At 42.7% G+C, this 23,837-nt stretch overlaps 2 protein-coding genes across 26 annotated transcripts in view; one reads left to right on the plus strand and one right to left on the minus strand.

Annotated features, from left to right (window-relative positions):
* The window catches only part of FUBP1 (far upstream element binding protein 1), a 39,125-nt gene extending 29,883 nt beyond the window's left edge, over positions 1 to 9,242 (minus strand). For 7 of the 19 annotated variants that reach the window (XR_004974068.1, XM_036349891.1, XM_036349890.1 and 4 more), the window contains exon 1: positions 8,965 to 9,241. Coding sequence is in view for 17 of the 19 variants with exons in the window: in XM_036349891.1 (XP_036205784.1) it covers positions 8,965 to 9,123 (159 nt within the window). In the remaining 2 variants the exon portion in view is untranslated. Of the gene's footprint in view, positions 1 to 8,964 lie in introns of all 19 variants that reach the window. The other 12 variants (XM_036349897.1, XM_036349895.1, XM_036349896.1 and 9 more) reach the window with 4 other exon arrangements.
* Positions 9,242 to 23,837, plus strand: part of DNAJB4 (DnaJ heat shock protein family (Hsp40) member B4) — a 49,127-nt gene continuing 34,531 nt past the window's right edge. The window contains exons 1-3 of one of the 7 annotated variants that reach the window (XM_036349903.1): positions 9,242 to 10,311; positions 10,939 to 11,035; positions 13,278 to 13,483. The gene's annotated coding sequence lies outside the window, so the exon portion shown is untranslated. Of the gene's footprint in view, positions 11,036 to 13,277; positions 13,484 to 23,837 lie in introns of all 7 variants that reach the window. The other 6 variants (XM_036349905.1, XM_036349906.1, XM_036349908.1 and 3 more) reach the window with 6 other exon arrangements.

Consider the following 23,837-nt stretch of genomic DNA (forward strand, 5'->3'; position numbering starts at 1 on the left):
CAAGGGTGGGGGCTGGCTGGTTTGCCCTGAAGGGTGTGCCGGATCAGGGTGGGCGTCCCCACTGGGGTGCCTGGCCAGCTTGGATGAGGGGATGATGGCTGTTTGCAGCTGGTCACACACCCTTCAAGGTGGGGGTCCCTGGGGTGCCTGGCCAGTCTGGGTGAGGGGCTGAGGGCTGTTTTCAGGCTGGGACTGAAGCTCCCAACTGCTCCTTTTTTTCTTTTTCTTTTTCTTTTTTTTTTATTCTGAGCCAGCTTTAGCTCTGAGGCTCCAGCTCTTAGGCCTCTGCTCCTGAAAGCAGGTATCTGGTTTGTTCAGGTTCTACAATAGAAACTATGTATCAACTCCAGGTCTGAGATCCCGGCTAGCTGAAAGCTGGTTTCTGGGGTTTTGTTTAGCTTCTATTTTTGTAACTATGCTTCAAACTGCCAGCTCAGAGGCCTGCAGCAGCAGGCGGGGAACGCTGGAGTCCTCCGTCACTGAAGCAAGCAAGCCTCATGTTAGTTTCAAGCTGCCTGGCTGCCGGCAGCCATCTTGACTGGCAGTTAATTTGCATATCTTGCTGATTAGCTAATGGGAAGGGTAGCGGTCGTACGCCAATTACCATGTTTCTCTTTTATTAGATAGGATTGGACAATCTTGCACTAAGGAAACATGGGGGCAAGAAAGCCTCAGAAACAGAGACATAAGTAATTTTATCCTTAAAGACATAACTACTAGAATGGGCCAAATAATTGCCTGAAGTTGACTAAACAAACATTATACTTGAAATACCAGCCTCAAGTCACAAGTGAGGCACAACCAATGGACATTTACTGCATTTTTCTATGAAAGAAATGAAACTAATATTGTGGAGTGCCAACAACAGGCCACGCTCCACACTATAAATGTTTCATATTCATTTGTCATTGAATAATCATTAACATCCCTATGAGGTAGAAAGTATTAGTGAAGTAGATATATCTTACAGTTAAAAAAAATTTAAAAGAGGTTAATTTAACTAAGATTACATAGTTAGTCAATGCTGATGTCCCAATTTCTACACAGTCCCATGCTATAATTACTATGAGGGGGATAATCACTAAAGTGGGTGAATGGCTCAGAGTTCATATTACATTATTCTTTCAATTTTGAGCATGTTTGAAATGTTCCATGATAAAAAATTAAATGGAAAATCAAACTTTTGGTAACTGAAATTCCCCCAAAGATGTCCTGATGTGGAACTAAACCAACTATACCTCAAGCTTCATTATAACTGGAAATTAGAGAAAGTAAGAGTATATTCAGAAACTTGAGTCATAAATCCAATGTATCACTTATGTATATGTTCCCACATAGCAACTATATTTCCCAGGGTTGCTAGATTTCCCTTTTACTACATGCAAACACATATAGCAAAGCATATTAGAATTAAGGATACTAGAGCTTTGGTCAATCTAACCTTCCTTAATCATCTTTCATTTTCTCAAAAGCCTGTTTGCATCTTTGCATCTAATTAAAACCTATTTCTTTTCTAAGATTTTCTCATCATACCTGAAAACTGCTTTTCCATCCTTAAGGGGTTTTTTTTATGCTAAGTCTATATAATTGCTTGTCAAATAGAGAGCACTGCAATATGTTAAAAAATTGTTGCTATAGCAAGCTCAAATTGTGTCAAGACAGTTCTGTCCACCCTTAAGCTTTAAAACACGTAGCACTGAATTGTTCCTTAGGAACTTAACTACACTGCCAGTATTGATGGACACTGATGTTAAGGAAAGTATTTTAGGACAGAGAAAATAGTGACACCAATGACTGGAAAATAGTTTAGGCTGTGAGTATCTCCAACAGTTAGCTTTTATAAATGCTCTATAAATCTGCAAAGCAGCACTCTTTGGAATTTCTGCACAGAGAAAGTACACTTATTTTTACCTCCCTATTCATTCAATAGAGAGGGAGAGAGAAACATGAATTGGTTGCCTCCAGTACCCTCCCTCACCAGGGATTGAAAAGGTGACCTTAGGGTTAAAAAGAACCAGTAACACATCTCAAAAATTCAAAATACGAAGACATCAAAGAAGAGCTTTTGGTAAAAATACTATCAATACAGATTTGTTCAATTCTCCAAAATCAAAAGAAAATATACATCTCCTAAGTCAGCGATTTTCAACCTTTTTAAAAAAACCTCATTGCACACAAAATTACTAAAGTTCTGTGGCACACCAAAAAAACTTTTTCTGATCACACACACAATTTTGGTTCATTCACACCAGACAGCTATTGTTGAGTTGGCTGTTGTCATTTTTTCATTTGACAATCTAAGGGAAAAGAGATCAGTACTCCTGACTAAATAATCAGATATTGAATGTTTAAAAATTCTTGTGGCACACAGGCTGAAAATTGCTGTCCTAAGTCATTGAAAGGAGGATTAATTTAAGAGAAACAGTAGTTCCTAAAAGCCAACCTCCAATTATTTATAAAAGTATTACTGGACTAGTAAAATTAAGTCTAATACATTTTTTATTTTAATTTACAATAACTTAAGCTTTTCATTTGGACTTCAAATGAGTAAATTTTTTGTGTGTTTTAATGTTTTAGCATTTTCTACCTTTCTTCATAGACTGTTCCTACTATCCAACAATCCTGAATATTGAAGAGATTATTTAGTCATATCACCTGATTTTAGATATTATTTTTAAAAAATCAAAATCTGATTCTCAGAAGCAAACTACCTAAATGCCTCAGGTGACTAGCTCCTAATTTTCAGTCCACTGCATGCTTCCTTTGGTTTGCAGTACTACTGTGATTTGGAGTGGGTTGTGATTCTGGTTCAACTAATTTGGGTCCCTGCCAAATTTTCCTGTGCATTCTGCACCTTGTTCACCTTATCTATACAAAGGAGATAACCGGTATTCTGTACTTACCTAGAAGGACAGTTGTAAGAATTAAGTGAATACAAGTTTAGCACAGAACCTAAGATAGCATAGTAATTGCTAGTTATTATAAACAGATCAGTATACTATAATTCAAACGATAAAGCAGGGTCTGCACGTCAAATATTTGCATTTTAAAATTTTAACAATTTTTATTTGTCCTGAAAACATATGTAGTTATATTCTATTTGTGAAAACTGCCCTCTGTAGACTAAGGTATGCGATTTCTCTTTGTTATCCCTAAGACTGAAACCCTAAGACTGACATAACCATATTGTGGGTATTCAACAAATGAATTTCTGCAAGAACATAATTATTTTCAAAACAAAAGTTCATTACTATCTAAATTCATTAGAGATATTTTTTCGTTCAATTGAATAAATACTAAGTACCTGCTAAGGGCCAGGTTTTGATGGTTCCCATGCACCGGAAATGTGAAGATGCATGAAGGACACAAGAAATATTACGAGGCCACCATTTTATTAACACTGTCACCTCTCTACAAAACAGGAACCTTTGCTTATTATCATAATCAAACTTTGCTATTCTGTCCCAAATTGTTTAAAAAAGTCACACTCAAATGCTAATTTTCATTGATGGGATTAATGATAATTAAAATCAATAATTCTATTTTATAAAATTTTCATTGCATTCAAACATAATGCAATTTATAATTATCAAGGAAGAAATATCAAGAATAATTGAGTACTGGCCCCAGCCAGGTAGCTTAGTTGTTTGGAGCATCATCCCCATATACCAAGGTTGTGGGTTCAATCTTCAGCAGGGCACATACAAGAATCAACAAATGAATGCATGAATAAGTGGAACAACAAATGGATGTCTTTCTTTCTTTCCCACTTCTCTCTCTCTCTCTCTCTCTCTCTCTCTCTCTCTCTCTCTCACAAATCAATAATAATAAAAAAAGAATTACTGAGTACTTAACTAATTTACTAGTTAAGCAGAATGGATGAAGTTTGATATTTTTGCTAACTTGTGATCTACCACTGCATAGCTGTTCTTATACCTCTTCCTTCCAAAGAACACAGCATAATACTTTGGACAACGAAATGAAACTTAAGGTTAGATGGGAATTTTGGAAATATAATTCAGTGTCCTTTAGGAAAAAGTGATCTACCACTTTATTCATTTATCTAGTCTCAGTCTCTGTCTGATTCACTTCTATCTTCATAGAACATTGAGAAAAAAAGTGGATAGGTACATTTTAATTTTCCAATGCTTAGAGACAGAACTCATTATTTAACTAGAGGCCCGGTGCACAAAAATTTGTGCACTGGGGGTGGGGGTGGGGGTTTGGGAGTCCCTCAGCCCCGCCTGTGCCCTCTCGCAGTCTAGGACCCCTCGGGGGATGGCCACCTGCTGGCTTAGGCCCGCTCCCAGGGGGATTGGGCCCAAGCTGGCAGTCAGACATCCCTCTGGCAGCCTGGCAGCCCTCGGGGGATGTCCACCTATCAGCAGGGAGCAGACCTAAGCTGCAGTCGGACATCCTCAGTGCTGCTGAGGAGGTGGGAGAGGCTCCCGCCACCACCGCTGTACTGGCAGCCATCAGCCTGGCTTGTGGCTGAGCAGAGCTCCCCCTGTGGGAGCGCAATGACCACCAGGGGACAGCTCCTGCATTGAGCACCTGCCCCCTGGTGGTCAGTGTCTGTCACAGTGACCAGTCATTCCCAGTCGTTCTGCTGTTAGGGTCAATTTGCATGTTACCCTTTTATTATATGGAATAGAGGCCTGGTGCATGGGTGGGGGCCAGCTGGTTTGCTCTGAAGGGTGTCCCGGATCAGGGTGGGGGTCCCGCTGGGGTGCCTGCCCAGACTGGGTGAGGGGCTGATGGGTGTTTGCAGGCTGGTGGTCCCCAGTGGGGTGCCTGGCCAGCCTGGGTGAGGGGCTGAGGGCTGTTTTCAGGCTGGCCATGTTCCTCCAGCAACGGAAGCTCTCAGCCTCTCCTTTTTCTCTTTTTATTCTGGGATTTAATTACCTCCTATAATTGAAACTTTGTAGCCTTGAGAGGAGCTCAGAGCCGGCCAGGGCGGGTGGGAGGGAAGCTTGGCTTCCTCCATCGTCAGGGGCAACCCAAGCCTCCTGCTCACTCCAGCTCCGTGGCCACGGCTGGCTGAAAGCAGGTATCTGGGGTTTATTTATCTTCTATAATTGAAACTTTGTTGCTTTGAGTGGAGCTCAGAGCCACTGCGGCAGGCGGGAAGCTTGGCTTCCTCCATCATTGGGGCAACCAAACCTCCTGCTTGCTCCAGCTCCGTGGCTGCTGGCCGCCATCTTGGTTGGGTTAACTTGCATATAGTCGCTCTGATTGGCTGGTGGGCATGGCTTAAGGCGTAGCGAAGGTACGGTCAGTTTGCATGTTTGTCTTTTATTAGTGTAGATGTGATTACCAGAATCCTAACCTCACCTTCTGGAGTCACAGACTGAAATACAAAAACATAAATTTCTAAAGTGTACAGGTTGGAAACCCTAAACCAGAGAAGCAATCTAATCTGGTGCCCTGTGCTCACAGAGTATTATTATAAAAACCTGTAAATTTCACATTAAAAATAAACAACTAGGATTCTCTGGGGGGGGAAAAAAAGAAAAAGTTTGGCAACTTGGCCTAAATTACCAGATGGTGACAGTCAGCTGGTGTAAATGCTACTAGCACTTACTAGGTAGGGAGGGCCCAAGAATCCTAATCACTTATCCTGCTTTCCAACAAATAACTGTCCAGCCAAAAATGCCCGTAGGTACACAGCTCTTTGAGAACAAGAAGCTATTCTTGTAACTCTCCCTTCCAAAGAACACAGCATAATACTTTGGACAAAGCAATGAAACTTAAGGTTAGATGGGAATTTTGGAAATATAATTCAATGTCCTTTAGGAAAAAGTGATTAAATATTAACCTAACTTGTTCCTTCAGTCCAAGTACTCTTCCCAACACTCCACTTATATAAGACAAACAGCATCCTAAAATGTAATCAGAAGCTAAATATGGAAATCTCAGATTTAAGATCAAGTCTGTAAAGAAACAATCAAATTACTACATCAAAGACATCTATCTATAAAGGATCATTACATCAAGGGCATTGGGGCAGCTGACCTAGTGGCATGTAAAGAGTACAAAAAAGTCCAGTTTGAGGACAATTTCCACAGTAAGAAAGCAGTCTAAGTTGACAGGAAATTATAGCCTAGCCAAATCATGAAACCTACTTTTTTATTAAAGTAGTCTTTCAAGGGGAGGCTAGGGGACTGTCTAGGGCGGGGGGATAAAATGGACACATATGTAATACCCTTTGTAATACTTTAAGCAATAAAAAAAAAAAAAAAAAAAAAAAAAAAAAAAAGAAAAGAACATTTAAAATATTTATTTTTAATTCATTTAAAAATAATAAATCCATTTTAGTATGTTAAAAAAAAAAAAAAAAAAAAAAAAAAAAGAAAACAGATAAAACCCTTTAAGGCAAAGGACACATTGCATGCTCGCTCTCTCATGCCCAGGCCTTTCCCCTTCTTTCCTTAGGTGCCTATGCTTTGCTTCCTTTCTCCTAAGCTCTAAGGACCCTTGGTGTGCATGCATACTTGTTCTCTGAGTGCACACAGCCATCTGGGCTCCCTTCGCTGCCTCTGTGACTTTCCTCTCACAAGGCCAAGGCAGCCATTTCAGCAGCGCGGTCTCTTCTTTCTTTAGTGTACTTGCATCTCACTCCCTAATGAACTTTATCTTGAACTAGAGTTCTTGGCTCTGAATTCTTCCTTAGCCCAACTCAAGAACTGAGGTTGCCAACCAAGAGCCCACATCATCAGTATTATCTGGGAAAGGGTCTATAGTTCTGATATGACAAATGTTTTATATAAAGCCAAGGTGATTTTTTCTGGCAATTTTCTTTTTTTTTTTTTTTTAAGAAATTCACATTTTATTTACATCAAAATAAACTGTACAAAATTGACTTTCTTGTAAAGCTTACTGATGATAGCAATATTTTCTGTATTATTCCTAGATAAACCACAAAGCAGATTTTTGTAGGTTGTCTAGGTTTTGCTTATAAATCAAGATGAGGCAGTAGATATGATCATGGAAAAAGACAGAATAAAACAGACCAATCTGTTGTCAGTATCCATGGCCTCTGATCCTGTCTTGACCATGAAACAGAAGTGTTCGACATATACTTGCTAAAAAGCTTATAAAGATATAGCCTCAACAAAGGAATGTCAACAGCAACACCCAGATGTGGGTGGGACAACGGTAGGTTCTTCCTTCAATGTTTAACAGTAACTTCTTTAAGATCATTGAATAAAGACAAAATCTACACTGAAAAAAAAAAAAAAAAAAAAAAAAAAAAATAAAGTAGTCTTTCAGAAGTTGTATCCATCTGTAACTTTTTTCACTTCTTGCCTCACCCAACACTATACCTCCAGTGACGTCATACTTGGGTTCTAAAACTCCCACTCATTCTTGAATGCCTTGCTTAAAGTGTCAGTCCTTTACTTTGGCAGTTAGGCACCCCACTCGCTGGTGATGTGTACAGTGCTTAACTCATAGTAGGAACTCTATATATGCTTATAGAACAAATAGATTAACTGTCCTTATGCCCACTTCTTTCTGAAAACCACTCATTTGCATTTGGTTCCTAGAAGCCAGAAACCCCAATTCACACATTTAAAAATTCTCTAGTATCTAAGTACAGTGTGTGGCACAAAATAATTCAATCTGCTGGTGGAATAAAAATAATTCAGGGGAGTCTTTCAACCCAATCTAATAAAACACCACTAACAGAGGTCCTGTCACTATGTAAATGTCTCAGTCGCTATTCAAAACATGTTCAGGATAAACGAAAATTAAGTGAAAAAACTGTAGAGTTAGTATTAATGATGACGTTTCCTCGACTCTCCTGAGTATTCTGACTATAAACAAGTACAGGTACATTTTTATTTATAATGTGCTCACACTACAAAAGTAAGAGCGATTTTGTTACATCGCTACCGATTTTATGGATTTTGACTGAAAAAGTCCTTTAACTGGAGGGTAAAAAAAAAAATTAAGTGAACTCCTAATACAATCAAAAGCATAGCACAAAATTAGTTTCTGATGACCGACCATTCCTTTACCACTAACGTCTAAAAGTGTCTGGCACCTGTTATACCTAGTGTCATGAGAGGAACACTCAATTTTGCTTACATACCAGTCCAGACCAATAGAGCACATTTTAAAGTTATAATTATATTAACGTACTTCCCAATAAAGATGGAAGTTCAAATGAAGAGATCTTTACTTCCGGAGGTACATGTGCTTTTTTTTTTTTTTTTTTTTAAAAGCTTTCGTACGTGAAGGAAGTGCCTTCGGGGCGAAGGCACAAATGTATGCACCTACGTAATACAAAGAGGTGGTCAGTTTACGACTCTGAACAGAGAGGCAGATTCAAATGGAAATTTGGGGGTAAAATGGGCCCGAAGCCATTTTGAGAAATAAGGGGGGGAAGGACTGGCCTCACGCGGACACGGAAATCGCGCCACGAGGAAGCACTCCCACCCGGGATCCGGTACTTTCCCAAGTCTCTTCCTCGTCACCGAGAAAGCGAACGACTCCGACAGGCTTACTGCGAAGCGAGGGCCGTCAAGACCGCTCTCCCGGCATGTCCTCTCCTTCCCATGGCTCCGGGGGGCAGACCCCGGTTTCCCTCCCAAACGAAACTCACGGCCAGAACCTTCCACGCTATTGTGTGAAACTAGGCGCGCTTTCTACCACGGGGGCGGGGGGGGGACGGACCGTGCTCCATCTGAGGAGGAGGAGGAGGACATGCTCACTCCTGAGAGAGAGGGGCGCGTGTGCCGCAGGGGAGGACACAGAGCCCAGGCCATCCGAGCGCGGCACGCGTGGGGGTTCCCACGGGCTGAGACAGCAAGAACACGAAACCTAAATTCTACCCTCTGACCGGCACCGCCAACGTGGGGAAACGTGAGTCTCCGCACATTTCAGAGCCCGGAAGAGCATGTCTTCCCTCTTCCTCTGCGCCTACAGAAGTAGCGGCCTACTCCGCCAGCGACCAATTACCGTGAGCCGTCGGGATCCCGCCGCGCGGCCCCGGCTTACCTGCCGGGCTCTCTGCAGCGCATCTTTGAAAGCATCGTTAACGCCTCCGCCGCCGCCGCCGCCGCCTCCGCCGCCGGCTGAGCCAGAGGAGGGTGGAGGGACTGTTGAATAGTCTGCCATCTCTACCTACTGTGGCCGCTACCGCTGTCCACACAGACCTTCTCTCAGCCAACTGCTAAGAAAGAAAGAAAATGGCGGCCGCGGAGCCTCTATCACATTCTTGTGCGACCATCGTGCCGTAAAGGGGCGGAGATTGAAAGCAGCAAATCTCGCGATGTTTCTAAGCAAGTAGCTGTGTAGAGGTGGGGTCTAAAAAAAAAAAAAAAAAAGGACCGGCACGCAGGCGGATGTCGCGAGAATTGCGTTTAAGGGTTCGCGAGAATGTGGTTAGTGAGGGCGCCCCGCTCGCGCGTTCCGGTGCTGAGGCTGTGTGGCTGCCCCTTTAGGGAGTAGAGGGCGGCGCGGCGACCGCAGTGGGATCGAGCGTCTGAAAGCCCGAAGAAAAGCTGCTTAACGGCCGCTGCCCGAGGGAGTTAGTGTCGGTGAATTTTACGTTGGGGGTCATTCTGCGTATCCGTAGGCAAGAGGGTGACGTCATGAGCGTCCCGAGGTCACTGCGGCCGGGAGACCGCCCGGGAAGAGCGCTCGCTGGTCGCCGCGAGGTGATGCTCCCGAAAACGTCCACCCGGTCTAGCGGGAGCTCGGCGTGATTTTCAGGGTAGTAAAGTGCCCCTGTATTTTACTTCTTAGATGGTTAGATTATTTAAGTTTTATCACAAAAGGGGGTGAATTCAGACCGGAGGCCTGTTACCACGTGAGATGCTTTTGGGTAAATAATGCGGATGAGGCCGTGATGATATGACTGCTGTCTTCCCTCCCCTCCCCCCCCCCCCCTTTTTTTATCCTTTAAAAGACGTGAATTGTTCCTAAAACTCAGTTTTAACCAGATTTGGTAACCTAGTCGTCTGTGTGTCCATGACCAATTTCATTGAGATCCTTGTAAGAACAGCATCCTTTTCTTAATCAAAAGTGACTTTGTAGCTTCTTAGAAATAGGTTCCCCCGGCCCCACCTTGTGAGAACGCAGATGGACGGTAATGTTTGAACTGCTCTTTTCGGACTTGATAATTACTTTTGTCTTTTCTGCCATCTACTCCGGTTACCAAATAATTTCAGATCCTCAGACCTTCCCCAGTATAACGGCACAGAATTCACTGCATGAATGGCAGTCCCAGACTCGGAGGGTGCTGTGGGAGACTGTCACAGGGGCCTCTTCCAGATTCTCTCCTTTTAGATAACGAAGAAGGAGGTAAAATGAACTTTACCAACTTGGGCATTTTGTGTTTTGTTAATGAGGTCTGTAGAGGATCTTTCCTATCGCTGGTCTTCGAGTGATTGAGAGAAATGCGTGCTGCAGTCCTATGATATCTAAAACGAATGTGTCCGTTTGCTCAAGGCCCAAAAGAAGACAGAAAACTAAACAGATTTATACATGCACATACATACAAGTGGGTTATCATTTTCTTCCCATCGCATCCAGTTATAGTTCTGATTATCTTTCCAGCGTTTGTAGCCATCTCTTTAGATTTGGGGAGGAATTTTTATTTGGAGAAGTAGTGGAGGTATTGGACTGTAGATTAAACCAGCTGGTAGAAAGAAAAATTAAAAGCAGTGCTGGGCGGTGTTGCCAAATAGAAGTTTTCTACTTGCATTTTGAGAAAGTGTTCAACAAGTGGCATTTATTAATCAGTAATTGATTTTTTATATTTTGTTAGACTTATGTACCAATTAGATCTGATCAACGTAGAGTTAACCACAGTGATTTAATTGATCTCTAAACAAATAAAGTTTATTTCATGTATACAACAGTTTTACTTGTCTCTAAATAATGAAAATAAGGAATGCCATTTCTAGGTTTTCGGGTGTTTTGTTGTAGATTCTCCTGGAAATATGGATATTCTGGGATGGGAATCAGTTGGAATCAGTCTAGATCAGGATTTCTCGACCTCAGCACTATAATACTTTTTAGCCAAGTAAGTCTTTGTTTTGCAGTACTACTGTGCATGATAGTATGTTTAGCATTCTTGGCCTCTACCCATAAAGGCCAGTAGCCCATCACCCCCTCCCACTCCCCCCCCCCCCGCCCCCCACCACCAATTGTGACAACTAGAAATGCCTTCAGACAATACAAATGTCTCCTGGGAGGCAAAACCATCCCACATTGAGAACCACTGGTTAGCCTTGATTCCTTCCCCTGCCTGCATCCATCGGGAAGACTTACCATACTTCTGAGCTATGTATATTACAAGTCCCATTACTTTTCACTTCTTTTACTCCCAAAGTACCATCAGCTCACACCTGGACTGTTACAGAAGCGTTCCGGTGGTTTTTCAGCTTCCACCCTTACACCCGTACGATTTACTTTTAAAAATGGAATTTTGTACAGAAAAGTGTATAATACTCATGTAAAATCTCAAAGGTAACAAGTACCCATGCATCCACTCTCCAGGAATGTTCTCTAAGGAATAGACTGTTACTGGTACTTTTGAGTCTCAAGGGGGTGTTGCTAGAGGATTGTATTACAGTTGTTTCTTCTTTTGGCAGCTTGAAAGATCTCTTTAAAACGAAAATGAGATCATCCCACCTATGTCTCCCAATTTCACTTTGACTCCTACCTCCTGGACTGAGTGGTCTAAAGGCTCTATATAACCAGTCCACTGTCCCTGCACCCTCTTCCCTCTCCTCCCTCTTACTCCATGTCAGGTGTCTGGATCTTTCTTGCCCCTGGGGCTTTATACTTACATTTTCCTCGGCCTGGGATGCCTTTGTAGACCTTCACATGGGTGGTTTGTCATCCTCATTCGGGCCTTAATTCAGATGTAACCTCCTTAGAACATTTCTGACCTCTGGTGTGCCATTCTACAACCACTCTATCCATTACCATGTTCTCTTTATAACTTACCTAAATTTATCTAAAATTAAAGCGTTTATCTAAAATCTTATGTTCTGTATGTTTACTTGTTTGTTGTCTCTCTCCCACTTTTATGTATCTACCATTGACTAGGCCCTAAAACAAAGTCTTAGTATGCTAACTATTTGTTGAATCAACGAATATTGAAAAAAATCTGCCTCTACATTTTAGTTGGTTCTGTGACATTGTGCAAGTGACTTAGACTCTGTGCTCAGATAGCTACATAATAAGCATGACCTATTTTGCTATCCTAGAATGAGAAATCTGAGTATTTCAGAAGCTGTAAAAGTGTTATGCAAATGGAAATTGGTATTATTAAACATGTAATTTGGTTTCTGGTGTATCATAAGAACAGGAAAGGATAATACATGGTACTTTGCATCTGTAAATTTTTTGGGTTAAACAGCTATGTTCAAATCTTACAGTAGTTTTGGGAAGACTATAACCAATGACTTTTGACTAGGCTACTTGTGTATTCGTTCTGAGTCCAGTCTCAAAGCCATTTGTATTTCGCTGATTATTCTAGATACTTTCATGATAACCGATGAAATCAGACTTTTCTTGACTAAGTTTATTCCCCTTTGCAATGCAAATTCTCTTTATTGTGGATGCATCATAGCTGACCTAAAATTAGTTTATTGTGCTTTTTATAAGTTGGCTAATATTCAGCTGAATTATATTATAGTCACACTGTTATCACAGAAATTGGTATCCCATATTTCATCCTCAGAATGAAGCAAAAGTCAGTATTTTTGAGCTTATAGAAGTCTAGCAGGGAGCATTTTAGACTTGCCAAATAACAGAATGAAAAGATTAGCAAAGATAATAAAAGTTGGGCTGGTAAATATATTGGTAAGATTTTCCATTTTATCTTCTAATTTATTGGTTACCAAATGATTGAGTGATTCTTGGCACAACTTTTCAGTACTGGATTTGCTAAATCTATATACAGTATTAACATTCTTATTTACAGCTATTGGAGAAAAATCATTCAACATGACTTTTTGTACAGGAACTTTAAGAGAGGCAAAATTTTACAGGCTACTGCCCACCTTTATACCCATCACCTACCTCCTAACAACTCTTATAGAAGAATCTGATAACTTCATGTTATACTCTATATCATTTAAACCAGGGCCAGACCAAATGATTCTCAGTGAGCTGTCACAACAGATTCAGGTTAGACAGGAGGAAAGTGGCCACTTTAAATTAAACTAAATACTCCAGAATGATGTTAGGATATTTGATCATTAAGTTGGTCTTTGGCCTTAATGACTTTTTTTCCCTTCTGATTGAATTTCCAGGATTCTATTTCAGACTAAGGTATGAATGGAAGCAGGAAATATTTACATTTAAAGGACAAAGTTGCTAACACAAATGTAATTTTGGAACATTGTGGAGAATAACAATTTGACCAGTGTCTGAAACTGGAATCAGCTCCATAACGTGTAAAGGACTCTGGACTTGGTCCCAGAGGATCTTGATTCAAATCCCACCCATGTACCCTTTGGTAAGTCACACAGCTTCTTCCTTTTAACAGCATACCAAAAGGAGGAGGTAATTTAATCTGTTTCTGAAAAGAAGCCAACGGCACTAGTAAAAGATTATAAAAAGTATCATGTTTTATAGGGATTTCTGTTTTCCCTTTCAGAAGTTACCGGAGTATCGTCTCACCCTCAATTATTAGAAAATTCTCTGATTTGGCTGCCAAACTTAATGGTGTGCCCTGATTGAAAGGCTATTAGAGAATTGATGAATACTAGGATATTGCTCATGACCATTGATTTGTCCTAAATCGAGTCTTTTATTCTCCTTGTCATTCCCATCTATTCATAAGCAGGGGTGGGGAACCTTTTTTCTGCCAAGGGACACTTGGATATTTATAACACCATTTGCAGGCAATACAAAATTATTAACTTACAAATCAGTTTGCTATATTTGGCCAAACATTTAATTAATTCACCCCTAATGACTTGGCAGGGCCAGACCACATGATTTTTGTGGGCTTTATACTAAGACTCATGGGCTGGACGTTCCCTACCCCTGCTGTAGAGCCCCTGAGCCTTTGCACATATTGTTTGTCAGAAACATTTCACTTCTTGCCTAATACCTCTCCTCCCACCCCCCCTCCCCCCAGAGAGCCTGTCCAAAACTCTCAAATTTAGAGATTCCTATTTGTTTTCATGTACAATATTATGGTAATAATACCATAATATCATGTATTGTTTATTTAAAATTCCTACTGGATTGTAAGGTTCATGACAGTGAGGGCTTCGTCTTTTTCTGTGCCTTTACTGCATAACACACTCTAAAACAACAATAGCTAATAATAGCTAGCAGTATATATCGGACATTGTTTTCAGTGCTTTGCATGTATTTAATTCATTCTCATAATGGTTTATGAGAGAGGTGCTATTAAAATCTCTGTTTTGCTGGGGTACAAATAAGTTAACTGATCCCAAAGTCACCTGTTAGTACATGTTAGAGCTGTGATTTGAACCCAAGCAGCCTGACTTGAACGAATGGAGGAATCTATAAAAAGCCAAGTAATAAATATTTCTATAATTTTGAGGGTGTGGTTCACAACTTACTATTTCTTTCTTGGATTTTTAAAACATGCACATTAGTTTTTGTCAAGACGTAGGCCAAAATTCATGGAAAGGCAGCTCTTAATGTAAGATAATAAATAATAGAATACTTACAAAATTTAAAGAACCCATGTGTTGTACAACCTGATAGAAGCTATTTTTCTGTATTGTCAGTTGCTTTGGGTAGGTTAGTAATCTAGAGTATGTAGTGCTTTATGGTGTATGTACATGTGTGCATATATATTTGATAATGATTAATATTACTTCTCAAATACATTATTCAGGGCATTTATGTATTTGTAGTCCACATCACTAACTAGATTATAAGCCTCTTCAAAGCAAGGATAGGATTAACTAATTTTCGTTTTCCCCCTGTGTTTCCATACAGCACCTATGGTATTTGTACTGTTTTTCTGCATATTGGATTTCTCTGCAAATAGCCCCCATCTACCAAATGAAGCATATTAAGAGTTTTTAGATTAGACTCTTCTGAGAATTCTGAGTAAAATTCTTTATAATTTAATCTTTTGGAACAATTAAAGATATTTGTGAAAATACGATAAATTTTCTTTTCCCTTTAGGACCTCTTCAGTGAAGATGGAAGGGACAGGTTTGCTAAAATATCATTCCTGACTTTACAGCGTTCTTCAAATCTAATGAAAGAATTAACATCTCTCATTACTGTGTCATGCAAAGGGCCTCTTTGAATGCATACAGAATGCTTGCTTAGCTAGTTGCACACATGTGTTGGCATCTGTCTATAAACAGGGCCTTTCCCTTGACCAGGATTATAGGAGCTGTAATGCTCCTATAGAATATAGAATATATGAAATTGAAAATCAGTATTTAGTGAGAAAAGTTTAGAGCTGCCTGTCCTTGCTGATAAGCTACAACCCTCCCAGCTCCCCATTACTTTAGGGATAATGCTATATTGAAAAATTTGGGATTCCTGAAAATACTTGTTTCAAAAAACTGGCCTCCATCGCCCAGTTTTTGAGTGACTTTAGCTAATTCTATAGCATGTATTCTAGTAAGTTACAATAAAACTGATATAGAATGCTTCAGAATCCTATATACAAAGAGGTAATATGCAAATTGACCATCACACCCTTGCACAAGATGCTGCCCCCATGTGTCAAAGATGGCCGGCAGGGCATGGCAGTTGTAGGTGATAAGGCCAGCAGGGGAGGGCAGTTAGGGGCAACCAGGCCAGCAGGGGATGGCAGTTGTGGGTGATCAGGCCTGCAGGGGAGGACAGGCAGTTGGGGCAACCAGGCCAGCAGGGGAGGACAGTTGGGAGGGACCAGCCCTGCGGGGGCGAGCAGGCCTGCAGGGGAGGGCAGTTGCGGGCAATCGGGCCAGCAGGGGAGCAGTTAGGCATCTATCAGGCTGGCAGGGGAGTGGTTAGGGGGTGGTGATCAGGCTGGCTGGCAGAAGCAGTTGGGGACAATCAGGCAGGCAGGCAGGCAGGTTAGCAGTTGGGAACCAGCAGTCCTGGATTGTGAGAGGGATGTCCGACTGCCGGTTTAGGCCCGATCCCTATGGGCCTAAACCGGCAGTCGGACATCCCCCAAGGGGTCCCAGATTGGAGAGGGTGCAGAATGGGCTGAGGGACACCCTCCCTCAGTGCACGAATTTTGTGCACTGGGCCTCTAGTATAATATAAAATGAAACTGCAGAATATATATATATGTTATATATACATTTGGTTTCATAATTTACTTTAAATTGGTTCTCTGTTTATTCCCCCCCCCCATGTGTTTTCAAACCTGTATCTGCAACTACCTCCAAAACATTTTGCATTTTGCCTCAAAACTAAAATGTCTAAAATAAATTAATATATTTACTGTTCTTATTCTCCCTTACTTTGTGGTTAAAAAATGTTTTTTATTTTTCTTCACTACTTGGATCATGTATTTATACATCAGTTTTCACTTCTATTATATTTATCTTTTTCATGAAATTTTTAGCCAACTAAAGACCTATATAAAAACTATTTTTTCATGAGACGTAACCTAATTTCAGTGATCTCTTACTCAGTTCAGTGGTTGTCTGCATTAGTTACAGGAAGCTTTTCTAAATTTAAAGTTGAGCCCAAACCCCTACACCCAGAAACTAATTTAATTGATCAATATCTGTAAAAACTTTCTAGGTTGATCCATACTTGAGAACCACTGAAATAGAACTGAAGTCTACATGCTGTGTCTGACTTTTGCTTATTTTTCATAAAGTTTGTTCTGGAGTTGTTATGGGCATATACATAGTCTTGAGACCTTGAGGTCTAGAAACATTGTCTTTTAAAAAATATGTCTTATTTCAAATCCGATTAAATACATTTTTAATCAATAGGGGTTTAACTAAGATTCCATCACAGTATACTGTAATCCTCTCATTGAGTCTAATGTGGCAAAAGGTTGGTTAAGAGACATGTCTTGTGTATTATTAATGGGAGGTCAAATATTTTGGGGGGGAGGCATACTTTTTTTAAAAAAATATATTTTATTGATTTTTCACAGAGAGAAAGGGAGAGGGATAGAGAGTTAGAAACATTGATGAGAGAGAGACATCGATCAGCTGCCTCCCGCACTCCCCCCACTGGGGATGCGCCCGCAACCAAGGTACATGCCCTTGACCAGAATTGAACCTGGGACCCTCAGTTCGCAGGCCGATGCTCTATCCACTGAGCCAAACCAGTTAGGGTGAGGCATACTTTTTTTAAAAAATATTTTTTATTGTTGATAGTATTACAGATATCTCCCTTTTTCTCCCCCTTCCTAACCACCTCCCAGCCTCTACCCACCCCCAGTTCTTCACTACCCTATTGCCCATGTCCATGGGCTATGCATATCCTATCTAATAATAGACAAACATGGTAATTAACCATACCTCCGACATGCTTCCCATTGGCTAATCAGGACGATATGCAAATTAACTGCCAACCAAGATGACAGCCGGCAGCCAGGCAGCTGAAGCGAATAGGAGGCTTGCTTGCTCCAGTGAAGGAGGAAGCCAAGGTTCCCCACCTGCCACTGCTGGGCTCTGAGCTTGCACTCTAAGAAACAATGTTGCAATTATAGACGCTAAACAAACCCCATGCTTTCAGCCAGCCGGCCGAGCTGGAGTTGCAACAGAGTTTCGATTATAGAACCCAAACAAACCCAGACACCTGCTTTCAGCAGCCGAGGCCTCACAGCTGGAGCCAAGCCTCAGAGCTAAAGCTGGCTCTCAGTTCCAGTGACAGCCATAGAAGGTAAATAAATCCCAGAATAAAAAAAAAAAGGGAGGGGTTGGGAGCTTCAGTCACCCGCCAGCCTGAAAATAGCCCTCAGCCCCTCACCCAGACTGGCCAGGCACCCCAGTGGGGACCCCCACCCTGAAGAGGGTGTGACCACCTGCAAACAGCCATCATCCCCTCATCCAGTCTGGCCAGGCACCCAAGCGGGACCCCCACCCTGATCCAGGACACCCTTCAGGGCAAACCATCCGGCCCCCACCCATGCACCAGGCCTCTATCCTTTATAGTAAAAGGGTAATATGCCTCCCAGCACCAGGATCAGCGGAGCCGCGAGGCCTCCCGAACCCGGGTCAGTGGAGCCGCGAGGTCTCCTGGCACTGGGATCAGTGGAGCCGCGAGGCCCCCTGGCACCAGGATCAGCAGAGCCCCACAGCACCGGGATCAGCGGAGCAGCGAGGCCTCACTGCCCCTGTGTCAAGCGGAGCTGCGAGGCCTCCCAGCATCAGGATCAGCGGAGCAGCGAGGCCTCACTGCCCCGGTGTCAAGCGGAGCCGCGAGGCCTCCCAGCACTGGGATCAACGGAGCCGCGAGGCCTCCTGGCCCCTGGAGCAGCGTGACAGGGGTCAGTGCCCAAACCCCCTGATCGCCCTGCGGCTCTGTGTGTGACGGGGCGGGGCCACAACCTCCCTATCCGCCCTGCTCTGTTTGTGACAGGGGAAGGCGCCCCAACCCCCTGATCGGCCCTGCTCTGTGCCTGATGGGGGGGAGCTCCCCAACCCCCTGATCGGCCCTGCTCTGTGCATGACGGGGTGGCACCGCAACCTCCCCATCGACCCTGCCTTGAGTGTGACGGGGCGGCGCCCCAACCCCCCAATCAGCCCTACCCTGAGCGTGACTGAGGGTGGCATTGCAACCTCCCAATCTGCCCTGCTCTGTGCATGACAGGGGGCGGCACCCCAACTCCCCAATCGGCCCTGCTCTGAGCCTGACCAGGGGCTGCACCTAGGGATTGGGCCTGCCCTCTGCCACCCGGGAGCAGGCCTAAGCCAGCAGGTCATTATCTCCTGAGGGTTCCCAGACTGTGAGAGGGCACAAGTGGGGCTGAGGAACACCCTCCCCACCAGTGCACAGATTTTTGTGCACTGGGCCTCTAGTCTATATATATAAAAGCCTAAGTGACCTTTACAACTGGTTGAGCGAATGACTGGTTGCTGTGATGCGCACTAACCACCAGGGGCAGACGCTCAATGCAGGACCTGCCCCCTGGTGGTCAGTGTGTTCTCACAGCCAACCTCCCGTGGCCCTTCCCCCTGGTTGGCCCGCCCCGCCCCAATTGGCACTGGGTGAGACGCCCTGATCACTGGCCAGGCCGAAGGACCCCACCCATGCACGAATTTGTGCACCAGACCTCTAGTAAGTATATAAGTTCTTTGGTTTATCTCTTCTCATCTCCCCAACCCCATATCAAGGCATGTCAGTCTGTTCCATGCCTCATGCTTCGGGTCTTATTTTGTTGGTCAATTCATTTTGTTCATTAGATTCTGCAAATAAGTGAGATCATGTGATATTTGTCTCTTTCAGTTTGGCTTATTTCACATAACATAATATTTTCCAGGTCCATCCATGCTGTCCCAAAGTCTAAGAGGTCCCACTTTTTTACATCTGCATAGTATTCCATAGTGTAAATGTCCACATTTTCTATTTTTTGAACCAAATCAACTTTTTGTTCTAGGCTAGGGCTATATTTATTTTTAAATAATATATTTTTATTGATTTCAGAGAGGAAAGAAGAGGGAGAGAGAGATCAAAATATCAGTGATGAGAGAGAATCATTAATTGGCTGCCTCCTGCATTACCCCCACTTGGGATAGAACCCACAACCCGGGAATGTGCCCTGACCAGAATCGAACCGTGACCTCCTGGTTCATAGGTCGACACTCAAACACTGAGCTATGCCGGCTGGGCTAGGGCAGTATTTCTTAACACATTAAGCGCCCTGTCAGTCACTGGTGACTGACACTATACTTTCTGTCCGGAAGACAAAACAGGCTGGGTGCTTAACGTGTTAAATAAGGGCCACCAGCTGCATCTTGGGTGCTTTTTAAAAATGTGGATACTTGGCCTCATCTGGAGAATCATGTTTTAGGACATCTACATTTTTGTTTTTAATCCTCACCTGAGGATAAGCATATTATAGAGGAGGAGGGAGAGAGAAACATTGATGTGAGAGGTTGCCTTCCGTACACACCCCGATTGAACTCATAACCTAGGTATGTGCCCTGACTAGGAATGGAACCCATAGCCTTTCGTATACAGGACGCCACTCCAACCAATTGAGCCACACCGGCCAGGGCAAGAACATCTATTTTCCCTACCAACACACGTTTCATCAGAGGCTTTTAAAAAAAATAACATCATAGTTGATTATTATGCTTATCTAAGTTTGAAAACTGCACTTTCTGCAGAAAGAATGTAATAAATGTTTGCAGAATTGAATTTTGTTTCCCCAGCTAGACTTTAGTAAATATTCTGAATACAGAGATCTTGTTCTCTCCACTTTCCCTTCTGTATCAGAGAGGGCTGGTCAAGGACTGGATCTTATTCTTTGGTTTGGTCAGTATGGCTTAGTGCTTTTATGTTGATAAAAGCTTAATAAGTATGAAATTGAATTCATTGTTATCATACTAAGACTTTCCTGTAAATCTCGAGATTAAAAAATGTTGAGTGTATATAATCATGAACATTGGGGGCCTTTGGCGCTACATGGCACTGAAGAGTAGCTTCACCTACACTTTTCTAAGAATAGCAGGCTTGGAGGCTTCCAGTCAAGAAGGCAGAGTAGGTATATGCGGTGCTCACATCCTCCCACAGCCACATCAAAATGACATCTAAACTGCAGAACAACCATCATTCAGAACTGCCTAAAATCTAGCTGAACAGAAATCTTGTAACTAAGGATATAAAGAAGCCACATGGAGCCTGGTGGGAGGGACGGAGGCACTGAATGTGCTGGCCCCACACTCACATGTGGCAGTTAAAAATCAAGAGGGAGATCTCAGCTGCAGTGGTCCTGCCTGTGGAGCTACGGGGTCTCAATCCCACACCAGGCCCCCAGCCCAGAGTTCCAGTGCTAGGAAGAGAAGTCTTCCTAACTTCTGGCTGTGGAAACAAGTGGGGATTATGGCAGAGTGAGCTGGAGTGCCAGGCGCTTCTCTTAAAGAGCTCGTGCATGGACCTACTTGGACTCACTCTGAGCTCCAGCACTGGGGCAGCAGTTCAAAAGGCACCAGGAACATACAGGGAGAAACTGAGGGCTGAAGGGGCAGCTCTCTCCAAAACAGAAGTGCTGGCAAATACCACTATTCCTTTGTTGAGTCCAGCCTCCACAGTGGTGCTTTCCTGAAACACCAACACAAACAACTTGAGGGACTATCCAATACCCTTCCAGTGGCTTTTAAATAAAATTGGCCTGTCTTGACTCATGCTGTGGACTTTGCTAAAATCTCTCAAAGGTTCTCAAGCCCCTAACAAGCAGCATCTGATCTTGGCATACCTTGCCTATCTTGCTAAATGGCCCAAAGTTCGGCATTAGTGGTAGCTGGCCTTGGTTTGCAGTATGGTTTCTCCCAGGCACCTACAAACTCAGCACAAGTAGCAGCCACCTAAGATTGCTTTGTAGCTTATGTCCCAGGCAGGACATAGGTGGCTGATCTTGGCCTGCACCTCCTGGGGGAACCTAGAGCCATTGCACCCAGGGGGCAGCTTCAGACCAATCCAGAGTACCACCCAACCACCTCCACCAGCAGCACACCCATGGGGCACCAGAGCCCTCCTAAAGCATTCTCCACTTCATTGGGTCTGCACCTGGACAGCGGGTGCTCTGTGGTCTCAGTCCTTCAAATCAATTGGCCTGGGGGTAAATGTCGCAGATGTGCCAACAGCAATCAGGCTCATCTACAACAGGAGAGTGGCACTCAGCCAACATGAAGGGTGCACCTGAGTGTCCAGATCAGGTGACCAACAGGCTGCACCATTACACCCTATAGGATATCTACCACATAAGGCCCCTCCAAGACTGGCAGACAGAGCAGCTCTACCTATTACATAGAAACAAACACAGGGAGGTAGCTGAAATGAGAAGACAAAGTCCCAAGAACAACTCCTGAAAAAGAATAAGAAAAATAGAAACCAGTAATCTAAATGCAGAATTCAAAACGCTGGTTATAAGCATGTGGGTATAAAGCACAGCATAGGAAATATGTCAATAATATGTATTAACCATGTGTGGTGTCAGATGGGTAGTATATTTATTGGAGTGATCAGTTCGTAAATTATATAAATGTCTAACCACTGGGTTTTATACCTGAAACTAATATAAGGTTGTACATCAACTGTAATTAAAAAATAAAAAACTAAAAAAGATTTTGAAAGGTCTTGAAGATCACCTAATCTGTTTCATTTTGTGGTGGAGGAAATTGTGACTCAGATTGCTTAACTGCCATTAAAAGTAACAAGATTAATTGCAGAGCCACGACTAGATTCCTAATCCAATGCTTTTTATTTCATGGAATAAATTTTCTGTGAAGCAGCAGTGATTGGTTTACATTTCAGAAGGAGATTTTCTGCTCTTTGGGTACAAAAGGAGGAAGAATCTGTAAAACCAACAACATTCTGGTTTTTGTAAACAGGACACCTACTTTTACTCAATTTTTTATCCTATATAACAGGGGTTATATCCTATATAACTCAACCTTTTTGTGAGTGCGTGCCAAAACCAGCAAAATCTCTGATTCAAAATTCTTCTGCGTGCCAATCCTAATTTTTTGAGAACATGTTATGCCTACTTGATATCTCTTAAGGTTTATGTATGTGAAGAACCTTGAAGAAAGAATAAAATTCATTTGAGCGACAAAAACACAGTATACGATGAAAAATACATTTTTTTAAATGTATACATGTACACTGATAGTCCAACAGAAAACTTTAAGACTCCATTTGATATTATCAGTGGGACTTGTGCTGCTGCATCACTGATGACAGAGATTTTACATCAGGTTTATATTTCGTGACCTTCAGAGATATGCACGAGCTACTACTTTCATCCGTCAGGCTACTCCTATTACGAGACTTAACAAAGTTCATCACTGAGAACAAAGATTCACAAGCAAATGTGGATGAAACCAAAACGCTGGTCGGATCTAGGAAGGCAGGGAGAGTTAAGGCCAGAGGCATAGAAATTGCTCTTCCCCTCTCTCGTCAATCCATGTCTATGGTCTTTAAGATAACTTGTTATGTAAAATTATTTATCTAAGATGCACCTACACTGAATTTATCTGAAAAATGAAGTCAATATTAAGAAAAAAATTGTAAATGGAAGATTATAAGAGAGGGTTTCGTGTGCCAGCAAAAGTTACTGGCGTGCCATGTTTGGCACGTGTGCCAGGGGTTGCCCATCCCTGCTATATAATAAAACGCTAATATGCAAATCGACGGAACAGCGGAGCAACCAGTCACGATGATGTGCACTGACCACCAGGGGACAGACGCTCAATGCAGGAGCTGCCCCTTGATGGTCAGTGTGCTGCTCAGCCAGAAGCTGGGCTCACTGCTGGTGAGCGCAGTGCCAGTGGCGGGAGCCTCTCCTGCCTCCGTGGCAGCGTTAAGGAGCAGTGAGCTGAGCGGTAAGGAGCAGCGAGCAGGCAGGCGGTAAGGAGTGAGGGGTCCTGGACTGCGAGAGAGCACAGGCTGGGCTGAGGGATGTGCCCCCTCCTCAGAGCCCCCTCCCCCTCTAGTATATATTACTGATTGATTAGAGAGAGAGAGAGAGAGAGAGAGAGAGAGGCATCAATTTGTTGTTCCACTTATTTATGCATTCATTGGTTGTTTCTGTATGTTCCCTGGCCTGGAATCTAACCTGCAACCTTGATGTATTGGATGACACTCTAACCAACTGAGCAATCCGACTGGGACGCACTCTTATTTATTTATTTATCTTTATTTATTTTTTTTAAATATATTTTTATTGATTTTAGAGAAGGAGA

This window comes from Myotis myotis, unplaced genomic scaffold (genome assembly GCF_014108235.1).
Source record: "Myotis myotis isolate mMyoMyo1 unplaced genomic scaffold, mMyoMyo1.p scaffold_m19_p_2, whole genome shotgun sequence".
NCBI classification, from domain to species: domain Eukaryota; kingdom Metazoa; phylum Chordata; class Mammalia; order Chiroptera; family Vespertilionidae; genus Myotis; species Myotis myotis.